The 26,153-nt window shown below is 34.8% G+C and overlaps 1 protein-coding gene across 2 annotated transcripts in view; it reads left to right on the top strand.

Annotated features, from left to right (window-relative positions):
- The window catches only part of ZCWPW2 (zinc finger CW-type and PWWP domain containing 2), a 143,622-nt gene extending 120,306 nt beyond the window's left edge, over positions 1–23,316 (top strand). Inside the window, exons 7-10 of one of the 2 annotated variants that reach the window (XM_023207230.2) lie at positions 11,386–11,444; positions 12,527–12,594; positions 18,204–18,328; positions 21,484–23,316. In XM_023207230.2, the coding sequence (XP_023062998.2) occupies positions 11,386–11,444; positions 12,527–12,594; positions 18,204–18,328; positions 21,484–21,645 (414 nt within the window). In that variant the 3' untranslated portion in view covers positions 21,646–23,316. The remainder of the gene's footprint in view (positions 1–11,385; positions 11,445–12,526; positions 12,595–18,203; positions 18,329–21,483) is intronic. The other variant, XM_023207231.2, reaches the window with a different exon arrangement.
- Positions 23,317–26,153: the final 2,837 nt, after the last annotated feature.

Here is a 26,153-nt window from a genome sequence, read left to right as displayed (position 1 = left end):
GGTAAACAAACATTGAGGTTTATCTATCAGTGATTTTCTCTAGTCATTTAAAACTTCTTTTCATCCTTGTTACTAAAAAGCAAACACAAAAGTATCCTTTTTGAATGTCACTGTTTATAATAACTAGTTTTGTATTAATTTTTCTCTATACATAATGTCCATTTAAAAATTCAGTTTAGATTATTTTACTTGGAATTTGAATTTGATGATACTTAAAATCTGGTGCTGCAGATTCTAAAAATTTGGAACTTTTCAACCATAACTCTCCCTGTTTTCTATTCTATATTTCAACTTTGAACCAGAAAGCAAGAAATATGATTCCACAAAATGTGGCTGCCGTTTTTTTAAGAAACAAAATTTTCCTCAAATACCAGTTATCAAATGGTGAACAGTTGCCAGATGATGTCCTTTGTTATTTGGACCTACGGTTGTGGTATGCAGTTTTCTTCAATGCATTTTGCTGATTGTATCCAAGTGTAATCCTTTCTCTCTGATTCAGAGGCACATAAGTCCTATTTCCAACTTCAGACTCCACACAAAATGAATCTGAGTTTCCTCTGAAGTCTGGAATATTTCTTGCTCACCATCATCATCTTCAATCCATTCCATTAAAACCAAAACCAGTAGTACCTATCAATAGGTTATTGATATAATATAGAATAGAAATTTGAATAATGAGTTTGTATTTTATGGATTGTAGCAATTACACTAGTTATATTAAGTGATTTTTTTATGCCTAATAGTTACACTACTATTCTACTTGCAAAGGGGAGAGATATCACCAGAAAAAATACAATGTCAGTGAAAAGAAAATTGGCTTATAGCAGAATTCAAGCCTACAGTTTCAAATTTATGAGCATTTGGCTTTTGTCCACAAGTCTTTCAACTTTTCATTTATGTTAAATGACACAGACCTATTTTCTTTCTTTAAAAACCTATAAATTACTACTTCTAAAATTATTTAAAATTATAATGACTTTGAGATGCTATTTGTCTTTTTGTTTATGTAGTTAATATCTTTACTTTGCCAAGCAGGGTGGCTCATGCTCATAATCACTGCACTTTGGAAGGCTGAGGCGGGTGGATCATTTGAGCCCGGGAGTTCAAGACAAGCCTGAGTAACATGGTGAAACTTTGTCTCTACTAAAAATACAAAAATTATGCCAGGTGTGGTGGTGTACATCTGTGGTCCCAGCTACTCAGGCTGAGGTGGAAGGATCCCCTGAGCCTGGGAAGTTCAGGCTGTAGTGAGCCAAGATTGCGCCACTGCACTCTAGCTTGGGTGACAGGAGTGAGACCCTGTCTTAAATAGTGATAATAATAATAATAATAGTTCTTTCACTTTGTTCCAGAAATAATTTGCTGCATCATGAAATGTTTATATTAGAGATACATCTTAAACTTATACTCTCCTACACACTAGACAACATTTTAAAAATAATTTTTTAAATGTTTTAGTTGTGCTATTGTGGAGAGTCTGTCTATTCCTATGTATGAGAGAGATCTTATGCATTCTACCGAAGGTAAATGCTTAAAGCATTTGACAATGATCCATGAGTTGAAAAATCAGGCTGGTTATCCTTACTATTCTAGCCGATATGGAGGAAAATTATAAAACAAATAATGAAACACTTGACATTCATTCTTTTGTCCAGAAAAACAGCATAATATAGATACTATAACCACTGAATATTCTCTGCATCAGCTTTTTAGAACGTAATTGAAACACATAGATTCTAGAAAGTCTTCCCTAAAAACAGCATCTTCTCCCAACATTCCCCTTGCTAAGATACCTGTTGGCTTTAGGAAAATACTGTACCCAAGTAGGAATTGTTTCAACTGATTTGGATTTTCAGAAAGCCTACAATTAGAGATCAGATAATCTAATTTACTGGTTTTATTCAATCAGCTAAGCAACTGTGTCACAAATTCTGCTTTCCGTGGGGTTTGTCCTTCCCTGGGCACCCTGTCTGGATTAGTCCTTAGTATTCTTAAACTCTTTATAATTATAAGTGAAATCTGTTCTATTACAAAAAGAAATACCTGGATTTTCATGGTCTATCTCTGGTATATATAGTCAAAGACCACTAAAAAATAAATGTAAGGCTTTAAAAACTATCAGTGAAGCACCAAATCATAGAGCTCCTTGAAGTTTCCTGGTACTCCTGTTCTCAGCCAGGATTGTTAAGTGTTAATCAAAGGCCTTTTATGCCTTTTGTTTAAGGTGGGCTGGTGATCAACTGCTATTTTTAGGGAAAGTGCTGTCTTGTGTCTCAGCTCACTGCTTGAATACACACTCCAGTGTTCTCTTTGATAAGCCCCTCAAAGCAGAGAAATCCACAGTGCTTTATTGTAAACTTACATATGGCTGAAGAAGAGAGTGCAGGGAACAGCAAGACATAAGTCATATTGTCAGGGACTGGTCTGTTCAAATCTCACAGGAATGAAGAACTCTAGTAAAGGTTGACTAGACTGGAGCATGTAGCAATTGATGATTGACATTTATATAAGAAACACTAGATTTGTGTTCTTTCTATTGAAATAGTGTCTAAAATAGGGCCAGCAAATGATCATTTTAATCCTCCCCTCCTTTTCAAAGGAAAGTTGAAAGCAATCATTGTCTAGGCCCAAAGACTTAACTATATTATCTCTACTCTCTGGATACTCAGATTAAATAATAACCATCATTTGCAGTGCTACATGTAACTAGTTTTCATCCTTATTCTAAGCAGATTTTTCAAAGGGAAATGAGGATGTTGGCTTTTTCTTGTATATGATAACTTTTAACAAGGAGTTTGTGTACATTATTCAAAGCACACAGATTCACTTTTGGAAATTCTGTCAAAGCAGGCAGCTCTTTAGTGATTATTGACTGACAATTACTCTCAAAAGAAGATTACAAAACATATTTATGTCTTCCCTGAGCATAAAATACTGAATCAAAATTTCACACCCTCAGATTTAACAGAACTAACAGACTTACTCTTTTTGTTTAAAAATTAAAAAAGGAAACTTCATTTAGCTGAATAGTGACTTAAGGAAATGGGCAATGTCAAGTCAGTTTACGCAGATTATATAAATCTAATGTTTGTAAACACAGTTCTATGGATTTTCTGTCCTTTGCAATTAAAGGCAATTCTGTCATTTGTCATTCCAGTCAGCAATCCTAATTATCATTTTGTGTATGTGTGTGTGTATATATATGTATATATATATATGTGTGTATATATATGTATATATATGTGTGTGTATATATATGTGTATATATATGTGTGTGTATATATATATATATAGAGAGAGAGAGTCTTTCCATATAACCACATTGTTTTTTACACTCCACAAGGAAAGCGTTAATATTTATTTGATTTATTTAAACTCAGTGACACATAGTGTTATATTTGTGTGGATAGGTGGGAAGCATTAAATTAGTGCCTCAAAAACTTTAATTTGCTTGAGAGTCATCTAAGAAGCTTATTTAAACACAGATTCCTGGGACCCACTCCCAGAGTATCTGATTCAGTAGGCCTAGGGTGGGCATAAAAATTTGCATTTCTATCAAGCTCCCAGGCATTGCTAATTCTGGCTATTACTCTGAATAGTAATAGGCTAGACAACATAGGAGAATCAGCTATTCAATGGTAGAGAGAGAAGTGGAAGGGATGGGATAGGTAAATATTATAGCATCTATCTGTAGTGGGTTGAATAGTGGCCCCCAAAATATATGTCCATCTGGAACCTTAGAATGCAACCTTGTTTGGAATAATGGTCTTTGCAGATGTAATCAAGGTAAGGATAGCAAGATGAGATCATCTTGGAGAAGGGCCCTAAGTTTAATGAGTGCCCTCACCAGATACAGACTTCTATCCTATATTACTGTAAGATAATACATTTCTCTTGCTTTTCTGTTTGTGATAATTTGTTCCATCAGTCCTAGGAAACTAGTGTACTACCCAAGCTCCTACTACACCAGAATGCTAAGTTCCCTCAGTCATATGCTGTAAACAAAAAGGGTAGAATCTGGACACTGGTCCAGAAGTAAACAATGATTGAACAACTAACTGGCAAGCAGAGTTGGATATTTTCTGATATGTTATTTTCTCTTCCCCCAAATACTTTGAGGTAAATAATTTTTGGTATCATTTAACAAAAGAAGACCTTGAAATGCCAAATAGTCATTTAGGCCACAAATATTTATTGTTTATACCAGACTCTTGCTGGCTATTGGAGTGGTCAAGTGACTTGCCAAAAGTGACACAGCCAGTAAGTGCCAGAATGAGCATTTAACTCTAGATCCTGTTATACCAAATTCTGTGCTTTTCTCCATCACATTTTATCAAAGGCTCATACTACCAAGGCACAGAGCATTTTGGCAAATACTGACTTGTTCATTTCAGTCACTGTAGAATATTGAACGAAGTAGAAAAAGAATTTATTTTTTTAACAGGAATCTCTGTGATTTATGGTAACTGTTTAATTGTATTTCCATTAGTAACAATACAGTACTTTTCATTTGTTGTTATCTTTTAATCTTATTTCCTCTTATAGTAAACCTTTTTACTTTATATTCAAACATGCAGATAATTTAAGATGATACTTACTAACAAGATAGAAATAATAGTTCTACATTGTCTTTGGAGATGGAGGTCAGTGATTTAGACAATATTTCAATATTCTTTTTTTTTTTTTTTTTGAGATGGGGTCTCCCTCTGTGGAGTACAGTGGTGCAATCTCGGTTTCTATGAATTTATTACAAATTTTAGTTAGCTACCTTTTGGGTTTTGACTTCACATGTTATTGCATTTTTGTCAGTGAATGTGGTCTGTAAAATAGAGATTACTTTAATATTTTTGAGACTTCCTCTGTGACGCAGTAGGTGGTCAAATTTATAAATGTTTCAAGGTTGGAAACAATATGTATTCTTTAATTATTCAGTGCTAGTTTTAATATATGTTCATTATATTAGGCTTATTATTTGTGTGGTTGAATTATCATATTTACTGTATTTTTTTCTGCTTTATTATTTTTTGAGAGGTAAATTGTATGAGAAATTTTAAGAGAGGTAAAAAAACTGTAGATTCAGTATTTTCTACTTGTAATTCTGTGTTTTCACTTTGTATATTTTAAAGCTATGTGTCTTAGTTCATTTAGTGTTTCTATAAAGGAATACTGGGTAATTAATAAAGTAAAGATTTATTTGGGTCAGGGTTCTACAGGCTGTACAAGAAGAATGGTGCTGGCATTTGCTCAGCTTCTGATGAGGGACCTAGGATGCTTCCACTCATGATAGAAGGCAAAGGGGAGTCAGGAGGACTCTTTCTAACAACCAACTGTAGTGAGAATTAATAGACTGAGAACTCACCCACAAGGGAGTGCATTGATCCATTTATGAAGGATTTGCCCCTATAACCCAAACACCTCCCATTAGGCCCCACCCCCAACAGTGAGGATCAAATTTCAACATGAAGTTTGGAGGGGACAAACATCAAAATTATTGCACTAATATTTTAGATAATAGACAGGTCAAGACAATTATACTTTCTGAGTGAATTTTTTTTTAGCATTTAGTAATAACCCTTTTTTATCTCTGATTATGCTTTTTGACTTAATGTCTGCTTAAATATAGTTACATTAGGTTTCTTTTGTTACTTTTGTTAATAATTATGAATATATTATATTCCAGCTCCTCACTTTCAACCTTTTTTTTTGAGACAGAGTCACACTCCATCACCCAGGCTGTAGTGCAGTGATGCGATATTGGCTCACTGTAACGTACCCCTCCCAGGTTCAAGCGATCCTCCTGCTTCAGTCTCCTGAGTAGCTTCACCCTCCTGAGTATTACTGTTGTGTACCAACACACCCAGCTATTTTTTGTACTGTGAGTAGAGATGGGGTTTTACCATGTTGGCCAGGCTTGTCTTGAACTCCTGCCCTCAAGTGATCTGCGTGCCTTGGCCTCCCAAAGTGTTGGGACTACAGGTGTGAGCCACTGCCCCTGTCCCTTTCAACCTTTCCATGTCATTCTGTTTTTTAAATTACAGATTTATTGAGATTTAATTTGTGTGTCATACAGCTCACTTTTAAAAAATGTACAGTTCAGTTTATTCAAAGTTTTGCAGCCAACATCACTAGCTAATTTTAGAACAGTTTTTTCATCACCGTGAAAGGAACCTTTATACCCATTAGCAGTCACTGCCCATTTCCCATCTTCCCCTTTTCCGTGGTAACTATGCATCTATTTTCTCCTTCTATAGATTTGCCTTTTTTAGACATTTTAGATCGTATAATACTGTGGCCTTTTGTGTCTGACTGTTCACTTTTCATCTATATTGTAGCATGTGTCAGTACTTCATCATTTTTAATGGCTGAGTAATATTTCATTATATGGATATACCACACTTTATCCATTGGTGGACATTTGGGTTGTTTCTACTCTTGGGCTATTATAAATAATGCCATTATGAACAATCATGTGCTCATTCTTGTATGGGCATATGCTTCTGTTTTTCTTGGTATATACCTAGGATTGGAATTATTAGATCATAGGGTAACTCTAAATTTCAGGTTTTGAGGAGCTACCAAACTATATTCCAAAGTGGCTGTACCATTTTATATTCCCACCAGCAATAAATAAAGATTTTCATTTCTTCACATCCCTGTGAACACTTGTCATTTTCTATTTTTTTTTAAAAAATTAGCTATCCTAGTAGGTTTGAAGTGATATGTCATTGTGGTCTTGATTTTCATTTCTCTGATGACTAATGATATTAAGCATCTGTTTCTGTGCTTATTGGCTGTTTATATGTCTTCTTTGGAGAAATGTCCATTCAAATTCATTGAGCATATTTTAAATGACTTATTGTATTTTTATTGTTGTGGCTTCTTTACATATTCTAGATACAATTTCTTATCAAATATGTGATTTCAAAATTTTTTTCTCATTATGTAGATTTTTTCACTTTCTTGATTGTGTCCTTTACAATTACAGAAGTTTTAAAATGTTGATGACATCCAATTTATTCTTTTGTTGTTTGTGTTTCTGGTGTCATATCTAAGAAACCTTAACTAATCCAAGATTATAAATATTTGCCTCTGTGTTTTCTTCTAAGAGTTTTAACTTTTATCTCTTACATTTACATTTTTGGTCCATTTTAACTTTTATGTATGATGTGAGGTACAGGTTGAACTTCATTTTGCATGTGGATATCCAGTTGTCTGAGTACTATTTGTTGAAAAGACTATTCTTTTCTTACTGAATTGTCATGGCAACCTTGCTAAAAATCAGTTGACCATATACATGAGAGATTTTTTCTGGACTCCCAATTCTATTCTATTGATCTATTCTTCTGTTCTTATTCTAATATCATACTATGTTGATTACTGTAGCTTTGTCATAATTTTTGAAATCAGGAGATGTGACCACCTTCTTTTAACCACACCCTTTGCAGCTGTTCCTTCTAAAGAAGAGTATATTGCCCCACTGCATGCCTTTGGCTGAACTCTGTGACTTACTTTGGCCCATGGAATAAGGTAGAAGTGACAGTGCGATAATTCCAACCTAGTCCTTAAGAGGCTTTGTGTATTTTGGCTTTTCTTTTGACCCTCTACAGTAACCCAAGTTTACCCAATGATCTTAGGAAAATGCAAGTCATGTAGGGCAGAACTACCTACCTCAGCCAACCCTAGACCTACAGGAGAGCATTCCTAGCTGCTTCACTGTGCATCAGAGATGCCCCACCAAACCAAGAGAAACCTCAACCAACCTGAAGACATAAGAAAAGAAGCCACCAGTTTCTGTAAGGAAAGCCTAGGATCATCCATGAGAAGATGATGATGTACAAATTTCTTATCTGTATTAGTCATTTACAAACACTGTGCATGTCCATTGAGGATTAGCAGGGATTGAAACAATTAGAACAGAATCTCTACTCCATGGTCACTAAGGGAACCAGATTGAGTCTCTACCACCTGGTAGCTACACTCTGGAACTTGTAGCCTTTTGAGCTATCAAGATGAGAGTCAAGACTAAGAATCTACCCTAGATGTCAAGAAAGACCCTGGGCATAATCAATGCTGAAGTGAAAAGGATCAACACTGGAGAGAAAAGAGGGGAAGAGGTAAACATAATGACAATCTGGAAGATGAATTGAATTTCATGGTAGTAAGGGAACTCAGGAAGTCATTCAACTATCTGGGTGTGAACCAACTAGGAGCAAGTGTCAATTCTTTATATGGGTCATATTGTTGGATCCTCCCTCATGGGAACTAATATCTTAAAGTGGGTTTTGAACAAAATTATGGAACTTGAAAGTATAGCAAATGAATATACATAATGTAAACAAGAATTTAAATGGAAAGTACTTCATTTGAAAAATTTTTTCAAAAATGTTTTCAAAAATGTTAGCAGCAAATTCTAATAATAAATGTACTGAATAGACAGGCATTGTCTGTCTATCCAAGTATTCACTCTACGAATTTTTCTTTTTTTTTTTTTTTTTTTTGTTGAGACAGAGTCTCGCTCTGTCACCCAGGCTGGAGTGCAGTGGCGGGATCTCAGCTCACTGCAAGCTCCACCTCCCGGGTTTACGCCATTCTCCTGCCTCAGCCTCCCGAGTAGCTGGGACTACAGGCCCCCGCCACATCGCCCGGCTAATTTTTTGTATTTTTTAAGTAGAGACGGGGTTTCACCATGTTAGCCAGGATGGTCTCGATCTCCTGACCTCGTGATCCGCCCGTCTCGGCCTCCCAAAGTGCTGAGATTACAGGCTTGAGCCACCGCGCCCGGCCCACTCTACGAATTTTTCTATCCATTGAAGTACATATTTTTAGACATAATAAAAATGAATTTTCCTTAAAAAAATACAAATTGTATTTCTCTTCTTTTGGTGATTATCCTTAAATATGAACATGCTTAATGGGTTTAACAATTTAAATCTGATCACCATCACTCTTCTTCTGAATAATTCAAGGTTCTTAAGATGCTTTCACCTTTGTCTAACCCCTTTTCCTCTTCTATTCAGTTGTCTACTTTTGTAAATCCTCTTTGTTCTTTACTCCATTACCAATTTGTCTTTTTTAGGTGTTTATTTAGATTTACATAATGTTGAGCACTTAATTTACTTATCTTTACTTCTTTTTGATTTTTCTAGATTAATCTTCATTCTCCAAAGTACATTCTATAGTGGCTCTGTCAGCAAAGTTCTATCTTTTTAGCTCTCACTCTTTTGAAAAATATTATTTTAAAAATTGTAATTCTTTTCATAATCATGGAAATTAACAATCACAAAGGCAGAGAAAATAGTATTAAACCTTTTTATATTCCTCAGTCTCAACAAACACACACATATGGCTACCTTTTTGAATTACAGTTTTATTGAATATTGTTTAATTGAAGATAGGTTCCTGGGTATTGTTTTGATATGGTGCCTATTAAAGCCTAATTGTCTTACCTTTATAGCTTGGCACCATGGGCTTTTACAAATTGACATGTTTAATTCTGGAAAATTCCTTTCTTTTCTTCTTTGAGACAGACTCTCGCTGGAGTGCAGTGTTGCAATCTCAACTCACTGCAGCCTCTGCCTTCAGGGTTCAAGTGATTCTCATGCCTGATTTATTTATTTATTTATTTATTTATTTATTTATTTGTTTGTTTGTTTGTTTATGTATTTTATTTATTTATTTATTTATTTTAGGAGAGACAGGGTTTTGCCATGTTGAGCAGGCTAGTCTCAAACTCCTGACCTCTGATAATCAACCTGCCTTGGCCTCCCAAAGTGCTGGGATTACAGGTGTGAACCACCACACATGGCCTAATTCTGGAATATTCTTAGTTATTATCACCTCAAATATTTTATCTTCCATTTTGTTTCCATATTATTCTTATGGAAATCCTTTCAGAATTATTCTTGACCTTATCATTCTATTCTCTGTGATTCTTAGCTACTTTTCAAAAAAGTATTTTTGTGTCCCACTGCTATAGATTTGGTGATCTCATCAAGTCTACTTTCCAGAATTGTTATTCTTTCTTCAGTATATCTAATCAGCTCTTTAATTCATCCATTGAATTTTAAATTCAATGACTTGACTTTTTTTTTAATTCTAGAAGTGCTATTTGGCTCTTTTTAAAAATTCTTTCATGGCTTATAGATAGTATAGAAACCTAAAGTTGTTCATTATAGTTTCTAATCCATTTTAACCCTTTAATAACTTAAATATTTATTTTTAAATTAGGTTTATTGCTGTAATACAAACATACAAAATGAAAATCATAAATGTAAATAAAATTAGATGAATTTTTTAAAATGAGCATTCCCTTCTAACCAGCACCAGATCAAGAAGCAAAACATTTCCAGAACCCCAGAAGTGTTCTCATGCCCTCTTCTAGTCACACTTCCTACCTCCAAGGTAACTGCTATCCTGACTTGTAGTGCCACAGCTTAGCTTTGCCTGTTTTTGAGTTTTATGTCAACTGAGCTATACAGTGCAAATATAATTATTTTATGGGTTTTTTCTTCTCCAGATGATCTATATGCTCTTAATACTTGTGAATTACAAAGACCATGTATACATTTTTACATTAATTTCTTGGCTCTTTTGCTTACTTTTGTCTCAGTGATTTTAGAAGTCCTGGATAAGTCTTCGTGTTAATTATTCGATTGGGAAATCTCAGGAGACATGAAATTGGATTTCTCACTTTAATGGTATAGACCTAGTGTTTTCATTCTTTTAGGATTATTGCTTTTTGCCATCTAATTCCCCATGTCAGAATGCGTACTACCTTATTGCTTTTGTGTCCTCATGAATGAAGTTTTTCCTATTCTCTTGTTATGGACAGGAAAAAATCCTTAAAGTCCCTGGGCTTTATGGAACATTATTAGCACAGCTCTCTAACCAGTGTCACCCTCAAAACATGTCACTTATCTTTACCTGGACATGAAAAGCCCAGCTCAAAACTCCTTTGGCCCCTTATCCTGGTACAAATTTCTTTTGGACTTTCCCTATGTCAGTTTCCACCTATATATTAATAGCTTTGCATTTCATGTGCTTCTGGCATGTGATTTTTTTCTTTATCTAAACGTTATATATGTGTGTACAAGTTTAAAGTGTTTTTATTAGTATTTTTATATGTTTGTGAGGTTATGTAAGGGGGAGCGGGTAATATGGGAGGTAGACATCCAAATCAGATCAGTTTAGCACTCCTGAAAGATGAGCAGATCCATGCAATTGCAGTGACTATGCAGTGGTTGACTAGACGTAAAGATGTGGTTTAGGGCTATCGGCCAGGGTGTTTCTTCTGGCCAAATTACTTGAACTGCATGGGGCCCATTATTTTACTGAGCTGATTTAGTCCTATATGAACTAACTCATATTTTTGTTTTTGTTTTATAGAAGCAGATTTCTAAAAGTAATATTGAAAAGAAGAAGCCCAAACTTAGAAAAAGGAAAAGGTATGCTTTTTGAAATTAAATAGTATTATGATAAAATTGAAATATATATTGGATTTAGTTGTTGCATGACCTTTCTCATAATCCTTGATTCTGTTTCACTTGGAAAATACTGTGTTTACAGTTTTCTAAAAGAATTAATAGAATTATAAGTAGTAGTCTTAGAAGTAGGGAAAAAGCTTTATATTTATGAAATATTTTGAAATGGGACTTTTAGAGATTAATATCTTATGAGCAATCAGAAGAGAATCAGGTTTTTAGTTTAAAAATAGGTAATTTAAACCAGAACCAGGTTTTCACAATGAACTAATAAGCCACAGATGACAAGTTTTAGTGTTTGTCATTGAACCAGGCATTTTTTAAAGAATGGTAATCAATGCTGTGTTAGGAGGGTTCATACTCAAAAACAAGGACTGACACTAATAGGTAGCCCTTTTCTTCTTCCTTGTACTTTTTTAGAAGATGAATGACTAAATTTTAAAAATGGACTTTCACTGCCTTATTTCATTACACTTCACACTAGCCCTATCAAATAGTTAGAAAGTATATTATAATCTCCATTTTAAAAAATGAAGAATTCCTGGCTTGGAGAAGTTAGTGACTTTCTCAAGATCTTATGGTTAGAGAAAGTACATTTGAGCAAATTGTTTTCTGACTCTGTGTCAGCAACATAGAGTCATGGAAACAGTATGGATTTTGCAGTCTGACAGAGTTTAGTTCTGCCACATTCCACCATTTACCTAAGTTGTCAAACTTCTCATTTTTCTCTGATATCTCAAATTCTCAGTTTCTTTATATAATGACAGTAACAACTAGTAGTTGTTTTGGAGGAGGATTATGAAAAAGCCAGTGTAAGGTGCTTGGTAAATTGTTAATGCTTTGCACCTAGTGAGAACTCAAATCAATATTAGTCTTCTTTGTTTTTCACTGCAACATACTTTCTTACTACATAAAACAACCAAGAGAATTACCTTAAGAAAATATATGTATTTATAATCTACAGTTACCAATGAATAGACATAAATGGTCATTTAAATATACATGATTGATCTTTTGAAACTAAATCTGTCAAATTCTTTTTCTAGGAAAGCAATTTTAAAATGCTCTTTTGAAAATGTTTGTTCTGATGATGCCTTATCAAAGGAAAACATGGGTATGTGAAAGCCTGTCCTGCTTTTAGTTCTTTAACCTATATTTAATTCCACAGGATGTAGTTGTAGTCCTTTGAAGGAAAAAAAAAGCTCTCGTGTGTGTGTGTATATATACACATATACACATGTATACATATGTATACATTTTTACACATATATACGTGTGTGTATATATACACATATATATGAAAAATATTAATGAATCATTTTTGTTATTGATTTACATACCAGAGCTTTTAAATTTTCTTCAGGTTTCTATTTCCTTGAATTAAATTTTCTCTTAATCATGTATTTAATTTTTTAAAATAACACACGAGGCCAGGCACAGTGGCTCATGCCTGTAATCCTAGCACTTTGGGAGGCTGAAGCAGGCAGATCACTTGAGGTCAGGAGTTCAAGACCAGCCTGGTCAACATGGTGAAACCCGTCTCAACTAAAACTACAAAAATTAGCTGGCCATGGTGGCATGCACCTGTAGTCCCAGCTACCCTGGAGGCTGAGGCAGGAAAATCACTTGAGCCTGGGAGGTGGAGGTTGCAGTGAGATGAGATCGCGCCACTGCATTCCAGCCTGGGCGACAGAGTGACAGAGCGAGATTCCCTCTAAATAAATAAATAAATAAATAAATAAATAAATAAATAAATAAATAAAGCAGTAACAGCTGTGAGAAGAAATACCAACAACTATACATTTCAATCCAGACTTCTTCATTCCAAACTTACTGGGATCCTAGGAGTGCCAAAGGGAGAGAAGAAAGAAAAGCAGAAGTCTGGGGCTTCCAACTAAATTGTCCTCGGTTAGAACACAGTAGAGTGAATGTGGAATGCAGGGAGAAAGTTTTGGTTTTCAAAGGCAATTTCCTCCTCCTACATTTTCTTTAGTCTTGAAAAGCAGTAAAATGCTTATTTGCAATGTGGAACTTTGGCAGTCATGTTCAAAGCCCATTAAACCCTGAGGAGTTATCAGTGATATATTCCCTTTTCCTTGAAGTCACTCCCAGGGGATCCTATGGCATTGCATTTCAATTGGCTAAATAAGTCAGTTGTTGGAGTGTTATTAAAAGAAAAGAAAGCCAAGTACAGTGGCTCATGCCTGTAATCCTAGCACCTTGGGAGGCTGAGGCAGGAGGATCCCTTGAGCCCAAGAGTTAAAGACCAGCCTGGACAACACAGTGAGACCTCATCTCTACTAAAATTAGGAAAATAATGGTGGCACATGCCTGTAGTCCCAATTACTGGGAAAGCTGAGGTGGGAGGATGACCTGAGCCCAGGAGTTTGAGTTTACAGTGATCTATGATTACGCCACTGCACTCCACCCTGGGTTACAGAAAGGATGAAGTAGTTATTTTTAAAAAATAACTTGTTTTTTTAGACCCAGAATGTAAAACAGGAAAACTTTTCTTTTAGAAAACAAAAGAAAACCAAGTACTTTTCCCTCCTCATTACTCTTCTCTTTTATTAAAATGCCTTCCAAATTTCAACATTGACATAGCCTTGCAAATTTATTTAGGATTTTTTCTTCAGTGCCAGCTTTGGGGTAACACAACCAGTAGCTACTATATATGAGAATGTGTTAGTCTGTTCTTGCATTGCTATAAAGAAATACCAAAGACTGGGTAATTTATAAGAAAAGAGGTTTAATTGGCTCACAGTTCTGCAGGCTTTCTAGGAAGCATGGTGCTTGGCTCCTGGGAGCCTTCCCAGAAGACTTACAATCATGGCAGAAGATAAAGGGGGAGCAGGCATGTCATATGACAAAAGCAGGAACAAAAGAGGGGAGAGTTGCCACACACTTTTAAATGACCAGATCTCATGAGAACTCACTCACTATCACAAAGATAGTACCAAGGGGATAGTACTCAATCATTCGTGAGAAATCTGCTCCCATGATCCACTTACCTCCTACCAGGCCCCACTTCCAACACTGTAGATTACAATTCAACATGAGATTTGGGCAGAGACACATATCCAAACTCTATCAGGAGGAAACAGCTTCTTAAACATTTAATAGATAAGTCTAGGTGAAAGAAAACTCCGTAAACATATATTTGAAAGTTTTTAAAATAGTGACTGAGTTATTGAGACAAACTGTGAATTATTTCTTATCAGGAATGGAAAATCAACACTGATTTATTTTTCTACACATTAATTTTTAAAAGCTAGATATGGGGCTAGACGTGGTGGCTCATGCCTATAATCCCAGCACTTTGGGAGGCCGAGACAGGTGGATCACCTGAGGTCAGGAGTTCGAGACAAGCCTGGCCAACATGGTGAAACCCTGTCTCTACTAAAAATACAAAAACTAGCCAGGCATGCTGGCATGTGCCTGTAGTCCCAGCTACTCAGGAGGCTGACACAGGAGAATTGCTTGAAATCGGGGGGCGGAGTTTGCGGTGAGCCGAGGTCATGCCACTGCACTCCAGCCTGGGTGACAGAGTGACATTTCATCTCAAAAAAAAAAAAAAAAAAAAAAGCTAGATATGGACTTTGCTATTACAGATACATATTTTTTCTTTCATTTCTTTTTTTTTTTTTAACTTTCTCTGAGTGATAGAGTAGCCGTAATGCTACCACTTCATTCTCAACAATAAATTGAAACAAGTCAGAGAAACTACAAGATAATCAGTGTTGATAGAAGATGATTGGTCATGCAATCAGCAAAGGCATTCATTTTGTCTGTATCTTTGGAGGATATCATTGACCAATTTTGATAACATAGTTTGTAGATTACAATAACTGCTATTTTTTGAGAATTATTTTTTAAGTTCATTTACAATATAGGAATACTTATTTAGAAAAGCAAACCTCCCACTACTCTGGAAGCAGAAGCTGACAGCAGTCAGATTGGTGTTGTAAACCCTAGTTGACTTATGAAGTCATCCATTACTTTCTCTAATTTTGATCAAAAGGAAGTGTACATATTTCTTCAGATCACTTGAAAAGAGCCTACAATGCCATTTGGCAATGATATTTATTATCATACATTGATTGTATTTTAGCCTAACATTAGAAATATAAAGGTGTTTGTTTACCATTTTTTCTTTTACAGCATAGCTTCAAATCTATCTTCTCAACAGTATATTAAATGTCATTGTCAATTTCCATAGACTCAGAATGTAAAGTAGGAAAACTTAACATTTGTGAGTGGAACTGGGGAATTGGTGTGAAAATAACCATAAGCAGTCATCTATTTAATTCCACAGAATGTAGTTGTAGTCCTTTGAAGGAAAAAAAAAGCTCTTATGGGTGTATGTATATATACACATATACACATGTATACATATGTATACATTTTTACACATATATATGTGTGTATATATACACATATACATGAAAAATATTAATGAATCATTTTTGTTATTGATTTACATACCGGAGCTTTTAAATTTTCTTTAGGTTTCTATTTTCTTGAATTAAATTTTCTCTTAGTCATGTACTAGTCAGGTATTTAGTCTTTTATATAGTATAAATAACTATTATACTAGTCATTATATTATCAGGTTACTAAATAAGAAATCTGTCTTAAAGAGGGTGTTAGTTTTATTAACAAAAGTGCTTCAATAAAAAACGTACATTCCTCTAGAAAATCCTGATTTGATAGACATGGCATTGTTATATTTTTAAATGAACTCTCCAGGTGATTATTATGCCCACACAATTTTGAATGCCACTGTTTTAGAATCTAGCATTCTGTATTCTGTGTTCTTAGGCCTTAACAGTAACCCTAGAACATAGATCTATGTGGATGCAACTAACATGTTAATTACAGGTTTTGCTTGTTTGTTTTTAAACATGAGAACTTTTTATAAGATGTGGAGTTGCTTATCAAAAAGCTTGTTTCAAACTATTTTGAAAGAGGTTTTCCATAGAGAAAACCTAAAATTGACTAGGAGGAGGTGATAGCTAGGAAGGCTTATTAGTCTATGCCTGTTTTCTTGTGTTCCTGCCCCTTAGTAGGTAAACAGTAAATATTTGTTGATTGAATGTGAAAGTGCTTGGGGAAAGCAGTAAATATTGACAGAAAAATTATTTTCAAGACAAACTTGTGTTGTGAAAAATATAAACTAAAAGTAGTTTTTCCAGTACTGTAATGACAAGAACCAAGAAAAGGAAACCTATTTCATAACCTGCTATGATTTTATTTAACATTATTTAATAAGTACTTTAGCAGAATTTTAAATTTTCCTACTTATGTCCTGCCTGGGTATTTTCATGTTCCATGACCTTTCAGCTGCTCTACTAGGTGTGATTTTTGCTGACTTGCCCATTAACTGCAGATAATAGAAGGTAGTATGTTAGATTTTACTAACTAGTGGAAGATGAAGGGATGTGTACTCACGGCCTTTCTCTCTAAATTACGTTGTCTTTGGAAGAGCTTCTCAGATGTTCCATCTGCCTCTGGTGCAAGACAACAGGCATGTGGCCTCCCTTCTTTGAAGCAAAGGCTTCACTAGGCCCTATATAAAATGAAAATGTTTGTTTTATTTAAGTCAAAAATGCAAATGCATATTTTTAATCAGTAGTTAAGTCTAGAGTTACAGTAGGCTTTTATTTCTTTGGTGGGGATATTGTTTTATCTCAGCAAGGTCAAGGAATTACCAGATTTTTTTTTTTTTTTTGGCCTTTTTTTTTTTCGAGACAGAGTCTTGCTCTGTTACTCAGGATGGAGTGCAGTGGCGCAATCTTGGCTCACTGCAAGCTCCACCTCCTGGGTTCACACCATTCTCCTGCCTCAGCCTCCCGAGTAGCTGGGACCACAGGTGCCTGCCACCACACCTGGCTAATTTTCTTGTGTTTTTAGTACAGATGGGGTTTCACCATGTTAGCCAGGATGGTCTCGATCTCCTGACCTCGTGATCCACCTACCTTGGCCTCCCAAAGTGCTGGGATTACAGGCATGAGCATGTCACGGTGACTTTTATAATATGAAAAGACTTTTATAAATGCAATATTAAAAAAAATTAGATTAAGCAATTAAGATGTGTTGCCATTTGGATTAGGAAGGCACTAGCTTGTGTTCAGCCTAGCCACTTAATTACAAAACTTTTCCTTTTAACAGTAGTTTAATAATCTATAGTAGAGATTGGCAAACTGTGGTCACCAGCTGCTGCCTGTTTTTGTAAATAAAGTTTTATTGGAACATAGCCACTCTCATTTGTTTATGTACATGTCAATGGTTTGTGCTACAATAACAGAATTGAGTTGTTGTCACAGACCATCTGGCTTCCAAAGCCTGAAATACTGGCTCTCTGTCCCTTTAGAAAAAAATTTGCTGACGCTGTTTCTATAAATAATATAATTTAGTTTGGTGCCTTTAGCCCCTAATTAAAAAAAAGTTCTAATAAGCTTTTGATATTTCACTTCTACTTTATGATTTATACATAGCAAGACTATTACCTACATTTTTTGAGGAAGAATTGTAAAAGATTCACGTTGATATTCATAATAATTTTGTATCAGGAAGAAGTCATGTAAGAAAATTATATGAAACATTTATATTTTACCTTGTAGCATTTAAAAGATTTCTTCTTTCTGAGTAGTTAAGATTATGAATTAGATTGCATTAAGTGAGATGTAGCATTTTTTACCGTATTAATCATGTTTTTTTTAGTTGTATCTGAGACGGAAGTTTTACTAAAAGAGTTGGAGCAAATGCTACAGCAAGCACTGCAACCCACAGTCACACCTGATGAGTCTGAAGAAGGACTTGGAGAGGAAATAAATATGGGAGAAAAGGTAATATTGATAGTTATTTTCAGACCTAAATAACAACTTCAAATTATTTAAACAGTAGAATTTTTCCTAATTGTACATTTTAAATATATAAAAAAACCATTTTTATGCCTGAAATTTGAGTCCTTGATTATCATGAGGTAAATAATAAACTAGTAGCCTGTTAAGAAATCAAAACACATCTATCAGTATTTGAAAAAAATAATCTGTGTTTAAACAGAGGAGTTCTTTTAATTTTAAGTCTTTGGGATTGGAGTGAAGAAAGATGGACGATGCTCACTGTAGCTGAAATAGGCCACTCCAGAGAGAATTCCCCCTTGCTACCAATCTTTACAGTCAGGAGAGGGGGCCAGGATAACAAGAGCTCACTGGAAAATCTGCCCTGTCTGGGCTATGTGGCAAGATAATCTCTACAGGGACAAACCTTATCATTAACATACTGGAGGTAGAATTTTTCACTGGAATAAGCTTTACTATTTATATCTAGACTCATCCTTTTTTAATTTTTTCATTTGGCTTTGTATGTTGAACTCAGAAAGGCCAAATGTGCTTACTTTATTCAATGTCTCTGCAAATAAAATGAGAGTTTGTGATACAAGGCTCATGCCATTAGTACAGAGCAGTGATGTGGTAGGTATGAGAAAAAGAAGTCATAGGGTAGACACTTTCATGTGGCAGTGCAGCTGTTCCCTAACTAGGAAAAAAATGGCAGTGAGGAGTTCTGTAACCTTAAGGCTTTATTCATTCATTTATTTAGATATGAAGTGTACCTGGAGTCAAGAGAGCATATTGACACTGACTCTGAAATATAATCTTGTGTCCCAATCCTGGTCCTGCCAATAAGGATTTGTGTAATTTGAAAAAGTGGCTTATCACTTACCTCAGAGGATTGTTTTGAGGATTAAATATGATAAACCAGGAAAAGTGCTTTCCATAGGAACAAACACCCAAAGTTTGGCTATTACTACAGAAGAGAATTGGCAATGGCAGTTGCTAGAGAGAACAAGTGCTTAGATTTTCTTACTTCATCTCTCTTTTCCCACATTCACACTTTGAGCAACTGACTATCTCCAAGTCTGTCTGTTCCAAGATGTAGAACAGGATGGATTTATGAATGGACAAAGGGGTTTACACCTTTAAGCAGACTGCCCAGTTGTATGATTTCATTCAGAATGTCAACAAAAATAAAGATTATTCGTAAACATGTCCTTTATTGAGTTAGAAATTAATAAAATATACAGAATGTACTACTATGGAGATGAATGTGCTAAAGGAAAGTTTTAATATTAACATTAAAAACTCCTACTGAGTTGAAAAACATAACTTTCTTAATCAGCATCAGCAATATCAATTTTTACCTGAATGTGCATGGGTTGTAAATGATACTTTCCCAGTTGGGTTCCTTTCTAAAAAAAACAGACTTGTTTTCTATATATGGGTCTTTTGCAGAACAAGACCTGTAGATTGGTATCATACATCCTACATACGTATAATTAGTATATAAATTATTCTTTTTCAGCAAATATGTGTTTTATTTGAATACCATATGGTTTTGTATAGTGTTTTTCAGTGTTAGCAGTTTCTTTTCAAAAATACAGCCAGGTTGATCTTTATAGCAATGTCCTGGAGCTTTTACAGGCACAGAATTGACTTCTGTTTTGCCATTATAAGTAGTACCGTGATAGAACAGAGAAATACTTCTGATTTTTATTTCTTAAGGTAAAATACATAGCTTTAACCCATCACCAGGCAGGAGCTTGCTTTTTGTTTTAGATTCTTGTATTATTTTATTCTTTCAAACAGCATTTCAGAATGTAAAAGTTAGCTATTTTAACTGGCTAGTGGGCAGGTGAGTGCCTCCTGGTTACTGAATCATAAGCACTCTGCATACTGAGCTTTGTAAGTCTGGCATTCATGCCAGATTCAGGAAATTTGGGTTCTTGTTCACTTTTAAATGAGGAGAATAACAGTGAAACCAACTAGCAAAGCTGGAGAAATTTCAGTTTAAAAGTAAATAATAATCACATGTTGGAATTTATTTACTGTTATTAGAAATAATTAATATGTCTCCCAAAAGCAACTCCACTTAAAGCTGGACATGTGTTGTTTTTAGGAGAAGGTGGCCTCTTATAAGGTAAATACTCCAAGAAGAGACCCCTAAGAATTTTAAAGTCCTGAGCACGTTGACTCTGAGCAGACATTTTATAAGCTGTTTTCAAAGTTGTGAATTTGATGATGTTTTCATCATTCATTTCACCTATGAGGTTTCAAGTTGATTATCTCAGGCATTTACATCAATGGATGAGAATAACAACATGGAAAAAAGCTTATACACATAGATAATCAAAGCTCATTTCTATTTGTCATTGAAATGTTTTATGAAATTATTTTCCTACGTAGAGTCACCTTCCTAATTATGTTCTTCTTAAGCTAATATTAACATTGGGTGACATGCCCTGACTTGGCAAGCAATCGGAGGAAATAAATTTTAGATTTTTATAAATCCACCTGAATAATTCACAAATTGAATAATCCATATACAAATATAATAGAGTTTACTGAAAAATTATTTGTATAAAAGAATACATTTTTGATATGTGAAAATATTTCTATGAACTACGTATATATTTTTTCCGTTGAATTACATGGGAAGTGAACTCTACCTTTAATAAGCTCTGAAGTTATAAAGCAAATAAATCCACATATGCATTGTTTTTACTAGTGTCCTTTCCCACTAGGCAAGAGCAAATTATCACTATTTTTAAGCAATGCAGATGACCTTTTGACAACATGACCACAGAAAATGTGACTAAAACAGTCACATTTTAAGTTGTATTCCCTATAACAATAATGTAAAAAATAAAACAACGTAGAAAACTCACATAGAATTAGAATTATCACATTTTTCCAAAGCATAAAATTAAAACTAAAAATGTATAAGGCTGGGGAATAGACACAGACCTAAATAGTGACTTTTTCTTATATAAACACATTCACCCTACATTATACTATATATAGTGGCTATTATTTGAACACTAGAATAACAGAAAAGTTTGTTTAGCTAATGTGGCTTGCGGAATTACTGACTACTTTATGTTTTGTTCCAGTAATCAGGTAAATTTGACATAGTTCCGATTCATTATATGGTTGTTTTGCAGTTATCTAAATGCAGCCCAGAAGCTTCTGCAGGCAGTCTGTTTGAAAACCACTATGAAGAGGACTATCTTGTAATTGATGGGATAAAATTAAAAGCTGGAGAATGTATTGAGGATATAACTAATAAATTTAAAGAAATAGATGCTTTGATGTCTGAGTTTTAGAATATTATACATTTTTAAGTTAATTATAAAAATATTGGCATCTTTATCCAAAGTTAAACCTTAAAAATGTTTGGTGAAATAGGTATAAATTATACCAAAGTTTATATTTGCAATAGCTCTCTACTTCATATTTTGAGAATAGCCATGATTTTTAGAGCCAGTCAAATGGTATTTAAGTTAGTGTTAAAAATTTAGAATTAAAAAACCCTGATAGTTGTATTTATATATTTCTTGTTTGCCTTAATTTTTAAATGGTTCGTGAAATTGCCTCACAAACATATGCTTTACAATGATTGTTTAGGCCCTTTATTCAAAAATGGATAACTTAAAATGGCTGGCCAAGCTATTATAATTCTCAGAGGTAATTCAAATCTAATAGACTTAGAGAATGTATATTTGTGGTGGAATCAAACTATTACAAAATAAAAGGAAATAATTTTTTTAAATAATTGTTTAATAGAGTTGAAATTTTTCTTATAAAACAAAATTTCACTTGCTACTTATACTGGAAACAATTATTTCAACCATGGTGCCCAAAAACTGACTGCTTAATAGAGTCTCTGGGAGATTTTGGAAGATCAAAATCCCAGACCCTTCCCTGGTGAATCAGTGTCTTTGGAGGTATCATCAGAAAGGTGGAAAAATGTAATTTAACGTGTATACGGAGAAGTTAAACATATTCATTATAAGAAATCTAACAATATAGAAAGTAAAAACTACATCATTTTTCAGGAATTCTCATGAACAGTTTTAGTAGATATCATTCTAGATCTTGCTTTACGTACACTGAAATGTGTGGGCATTCACACCTATCTTTAGTTCCTGCTCTCTCTCTCTCTCTGGCGGTACGGGGTGAGGAAAAGGGCATTCCAAGTGAGAGAAGTGCATGAGAGCATCACCACAGTGGTGAATTTTATTGTGAGTTGCCTCATATTGCTTTATCAAGGAGGCAGCACATGTATAGATATTAAAAACAAATAAGACACCAAACAACCAACATATCACTAAGGACTCATTGAGTGGGTTGCTTCTTTTAAGTATTTTTAGATTCTGTAGTAATCACATAGAGTGGAGAGTAGAGATAGACCCATAACAGTGAAATATCTTATTTGTCAAAGTAAAGTGTGTATGTATTTCTGTCCTCCTTGTTTTCCTCATGTAGTCCTTAGCATTCTGATATTGTGTCATAGGATGTTGAGTTGTAAAGCCTGTCTGGGTTCATATTTTACCTACTAACTTGTCTTAAGTCATATAACCAGTAAATAGAACTCTCAGAAGTTGAGTACTTTTCTGTCAGGTTCCAGATCCCATGCCATTGATTACCATCTATAACGTCTTGATGAAGCTTTTTAACTAGCTGGGTGGTGGAATGATAATCTAGTTTCCTCATGTGTAAAATGGGGATGGAACTATGTAAACCAAGCATGATTGTGAGGAATAAATGAGATTCTTTTTGTGAAAGTGGTTTGTAAATCAATTTGATCTTCCGTTTTACTCTTTGCAAAGAGAACCAAGTATGTGTTTAAGTATATTGCAATTAATCATTACTGAGATAAAATGTAACTATACATTTGAAATGATGACTTTTCTTTCTCTTATATTATTTAATCTACTACTCCTCAATATCAGAGTTCCTTCTTTCTCATTTATAAAATTAATCTTTGGAAACCATCACAAGCAACATTATGATCTTCTGTCTATCTTTTAAGGTACAGCTCACTGTTGAGTTTTAGAAATGGCTTTAAATAACTTTGCTTTCTTAATAGACATTCAGTTAAATAGGGAAAGGTGGAGGAAAGTCTTAGTTTTGATGAGTAGTGGCTGGTTTCTCTGTCATTTTGGATGCACTTCAGCAAATGGCCAAATGCCTTTTGCAAGAAAGGCATGCTATTTTTAAGGATATGTTCCTACAGAGAGTTGGAATTTGGGCCCAGGCTCAAAATAACTTTTAAAAACCAGGAAGTTCACCAAAATATTTAATCAGCATTAGTCTCCTTCATTGTTGACACTTCCTTATTATGATATATAATGAATTTCCATAAATCTTAAATTTTATGAAATGAACTTCTTGCAATTTGCAGAGGAAAAGAAGAAGTCAGGAGAGAAATGTATTTATTTACTTTTATTTATTATACTTTAAGTTCTGGGATACATGTGCAGAATGTGCAAGTTTGATACATAGGTATACACGTGCCATGGTGGTTTGCTGCACCCATCAGCCCATCATCTACATTAGTTAGGTATTTCTCCTAATGCTATTCCTCCCCTAGCCCCCCACCCCCAACAGGCCCTGGTGTGTGATATTCCCCTCCCTATGTCCCTGTGTTCATTGTTCAACTCCCGTTTCTGAGTGAGAACATGAGGTGTTTGGTTTTCTGTTCCTGTGTTAGTTTACTGAGAATGATGGTTTCCAGTTTCATCCATGTCCCTGCAAAGGACATGAACTAATCCTTTTTGATGGCTGCATAGTATTCCATGATGTGTACATGCCACATTTTCTTTATCCAGTCTATCATTGATGGGCATTTGAGTTGGTTCCAAGTCTTTGCTATTGTGAACAGGGCTGCAGTAAACATACATGTGCATGTGTCTTTATCATAGAATGATTTATAATCCTTTGGGTATATACCCAGTAATGGAATTGCTGGGTCAAATGTTATTTCAGTTCTAGATCCTTTGGAATCGCCACACTGTCTTCTACAGTGGTTGAACTAATTTATACTCCCACCAATAGTGTAAACATGTTTCTATTTCTCCACATCCTCTCCAGCATCTGTTGTTTCCTGACTTTTTGATGATTGCCATTCTAACTGGCATGAGATGATATCTCATTGTGGTTTTCATTTGCATTTCTCTAATGACTAGTGATGATGAGCTTTTTTTCATATGTTTGTTGGCTGCATAAATGTCTTCTTTTGAGAAGTGTCTGTTCATATCCTTCGCCTACTTTTTGATGGTTTATTTTTTTTTTCTTGTAAATTTGTTTAAGTTGTTTGTAGATTCTGGATATTAGCCCTTTGTCAGATGGATAGATTGCAAAAATTGTCTCCCATTCTGTGGGTTGCTTGTTCACTCTGATGATAGTTTCTTTTGCTGTGCAGAAGGTCTTTGGTTTAATTAGGTCCCATTGGCTTTCATTGCCCTTGCTTTTGGTGTTCTAGTCATGAAGTTTTTGTCCATACTTATGTCCTGAATGGTACTGCCTAGATTTTCTTCCAGGGTTTTTATGGTTTTAGGTCTTACACTTAAGTCTTTAATCCGTGTTGAGTTAATTTTTGTATAACCTGTAAGGAAGGGGTCCAGTTTCAGTTTTCTGCATATGGCTAGCCAGTTTTCTGCATATGGCTAGCCAGTTTTCCCAACACCATTTATTAAATAGAGAATTATTTCCCCATTGCTTGTTTTTGTCAGATTTGTCAAAGATCAGATGGTTGTCGATATGTGATGTTATTTCTGAGGCCTCTGTTCTGTTCCATTGGTCTATATATCTGTTTTGGTACAAGTATCATGCTGTTTTGGCTACTGCAGCCTTGTAGTATAGTTTGAAGTCGGGTAACATGACGCTTCCAGTCCAGCTTCTTCTTTTTACTTAGGATTGTCTTGACTATACAGGCTCTTTTTTGGTTCCTTATGAAATTTAAAGTAGTTTCTTGTAATACTGTGAAGAAAGTCAATGGTAGCTTGATGGGGATAGCATTGAGTCTATAAATTACTTGCGTAGTATGGCCATTTTCACGATATTAGTTCTTCCTATCCATGAACATGGAGTGTTTTTTCATTTGTGTTCTCTCTTATTTCCTTGAGCAGTGGTTTGTAGTTCTCCTTGAAGAGGTCCTTCACATTCCTTGTAAGTTGTATTCCTAGGTATTTTATTCTCTTTGTAGCAATTGTGTATGGGAGTTCACTCATGATTTGGCTCTCTGCTTGTCTATTATTGGTATATAGGAATGCTTGTGATTTTTTGAACATTGATTTTGTAACCTGAGACTTTACTAAAGTTGCTTATCAGCTTAAGGGGATTTTGGGCTGAGACGATGGGGTCTGCTAAATATACAATCATGTCATCTGCAAAAAGAGACAATTTGACTTCCTCTGTTCCTATTTAAGTACCCTTTATTTCTTTATGTTGCCTGATTGTCCAGGCCAGAACTTCCAATATTGTGTTGAATAGGAGTGGTGAGAGAGGAAATCCTTGTCTTTACCAGTTTTCAAAGGGAATGCTTCCAGCTTTTGCCCATTCAGTATGATATTGGCTGTGAGTTTGTCATTTGTTATAAATAGCTCTTATCATTTTGAGATACGTTCCATCAGTACCTAGTTTATTGAGAGTTTTTATCTTGAAGGGATGTTGAATTTTATCGAATGCCTTTTCTGCATCTATTGAGATAATCATGTGGTTTTTGTCATTGGTTCTGTTTATGCAATGGATCACATTTATTGATTTGTGTATGTTGAAACAGCCTTGCATCCCAGGGATGTAGCTGACTTTATCATAGTGGATAAGCTTT

Source organism: Piliocolobus tephrosceles, chromosome 2 (genome assembly GCF_002776525.5).
Source record: "Piliocolobus tephrosceles isolate RC106 chromosome 2, ASM277652v3, whole genome shotgun sequence".
Taxonomy (NCBI): Eukaryota; Metazoa; Chordata; class Mammalia; order Primates; family Cercopithecidae; genus Piliocolobus; species Piliocolobus tephrosceles.
The sequence above is the reverse complement of the archived record's forward strand: the minus strand, read 5'-3'. Positions and strand labels throughout refer to the sequence as shown.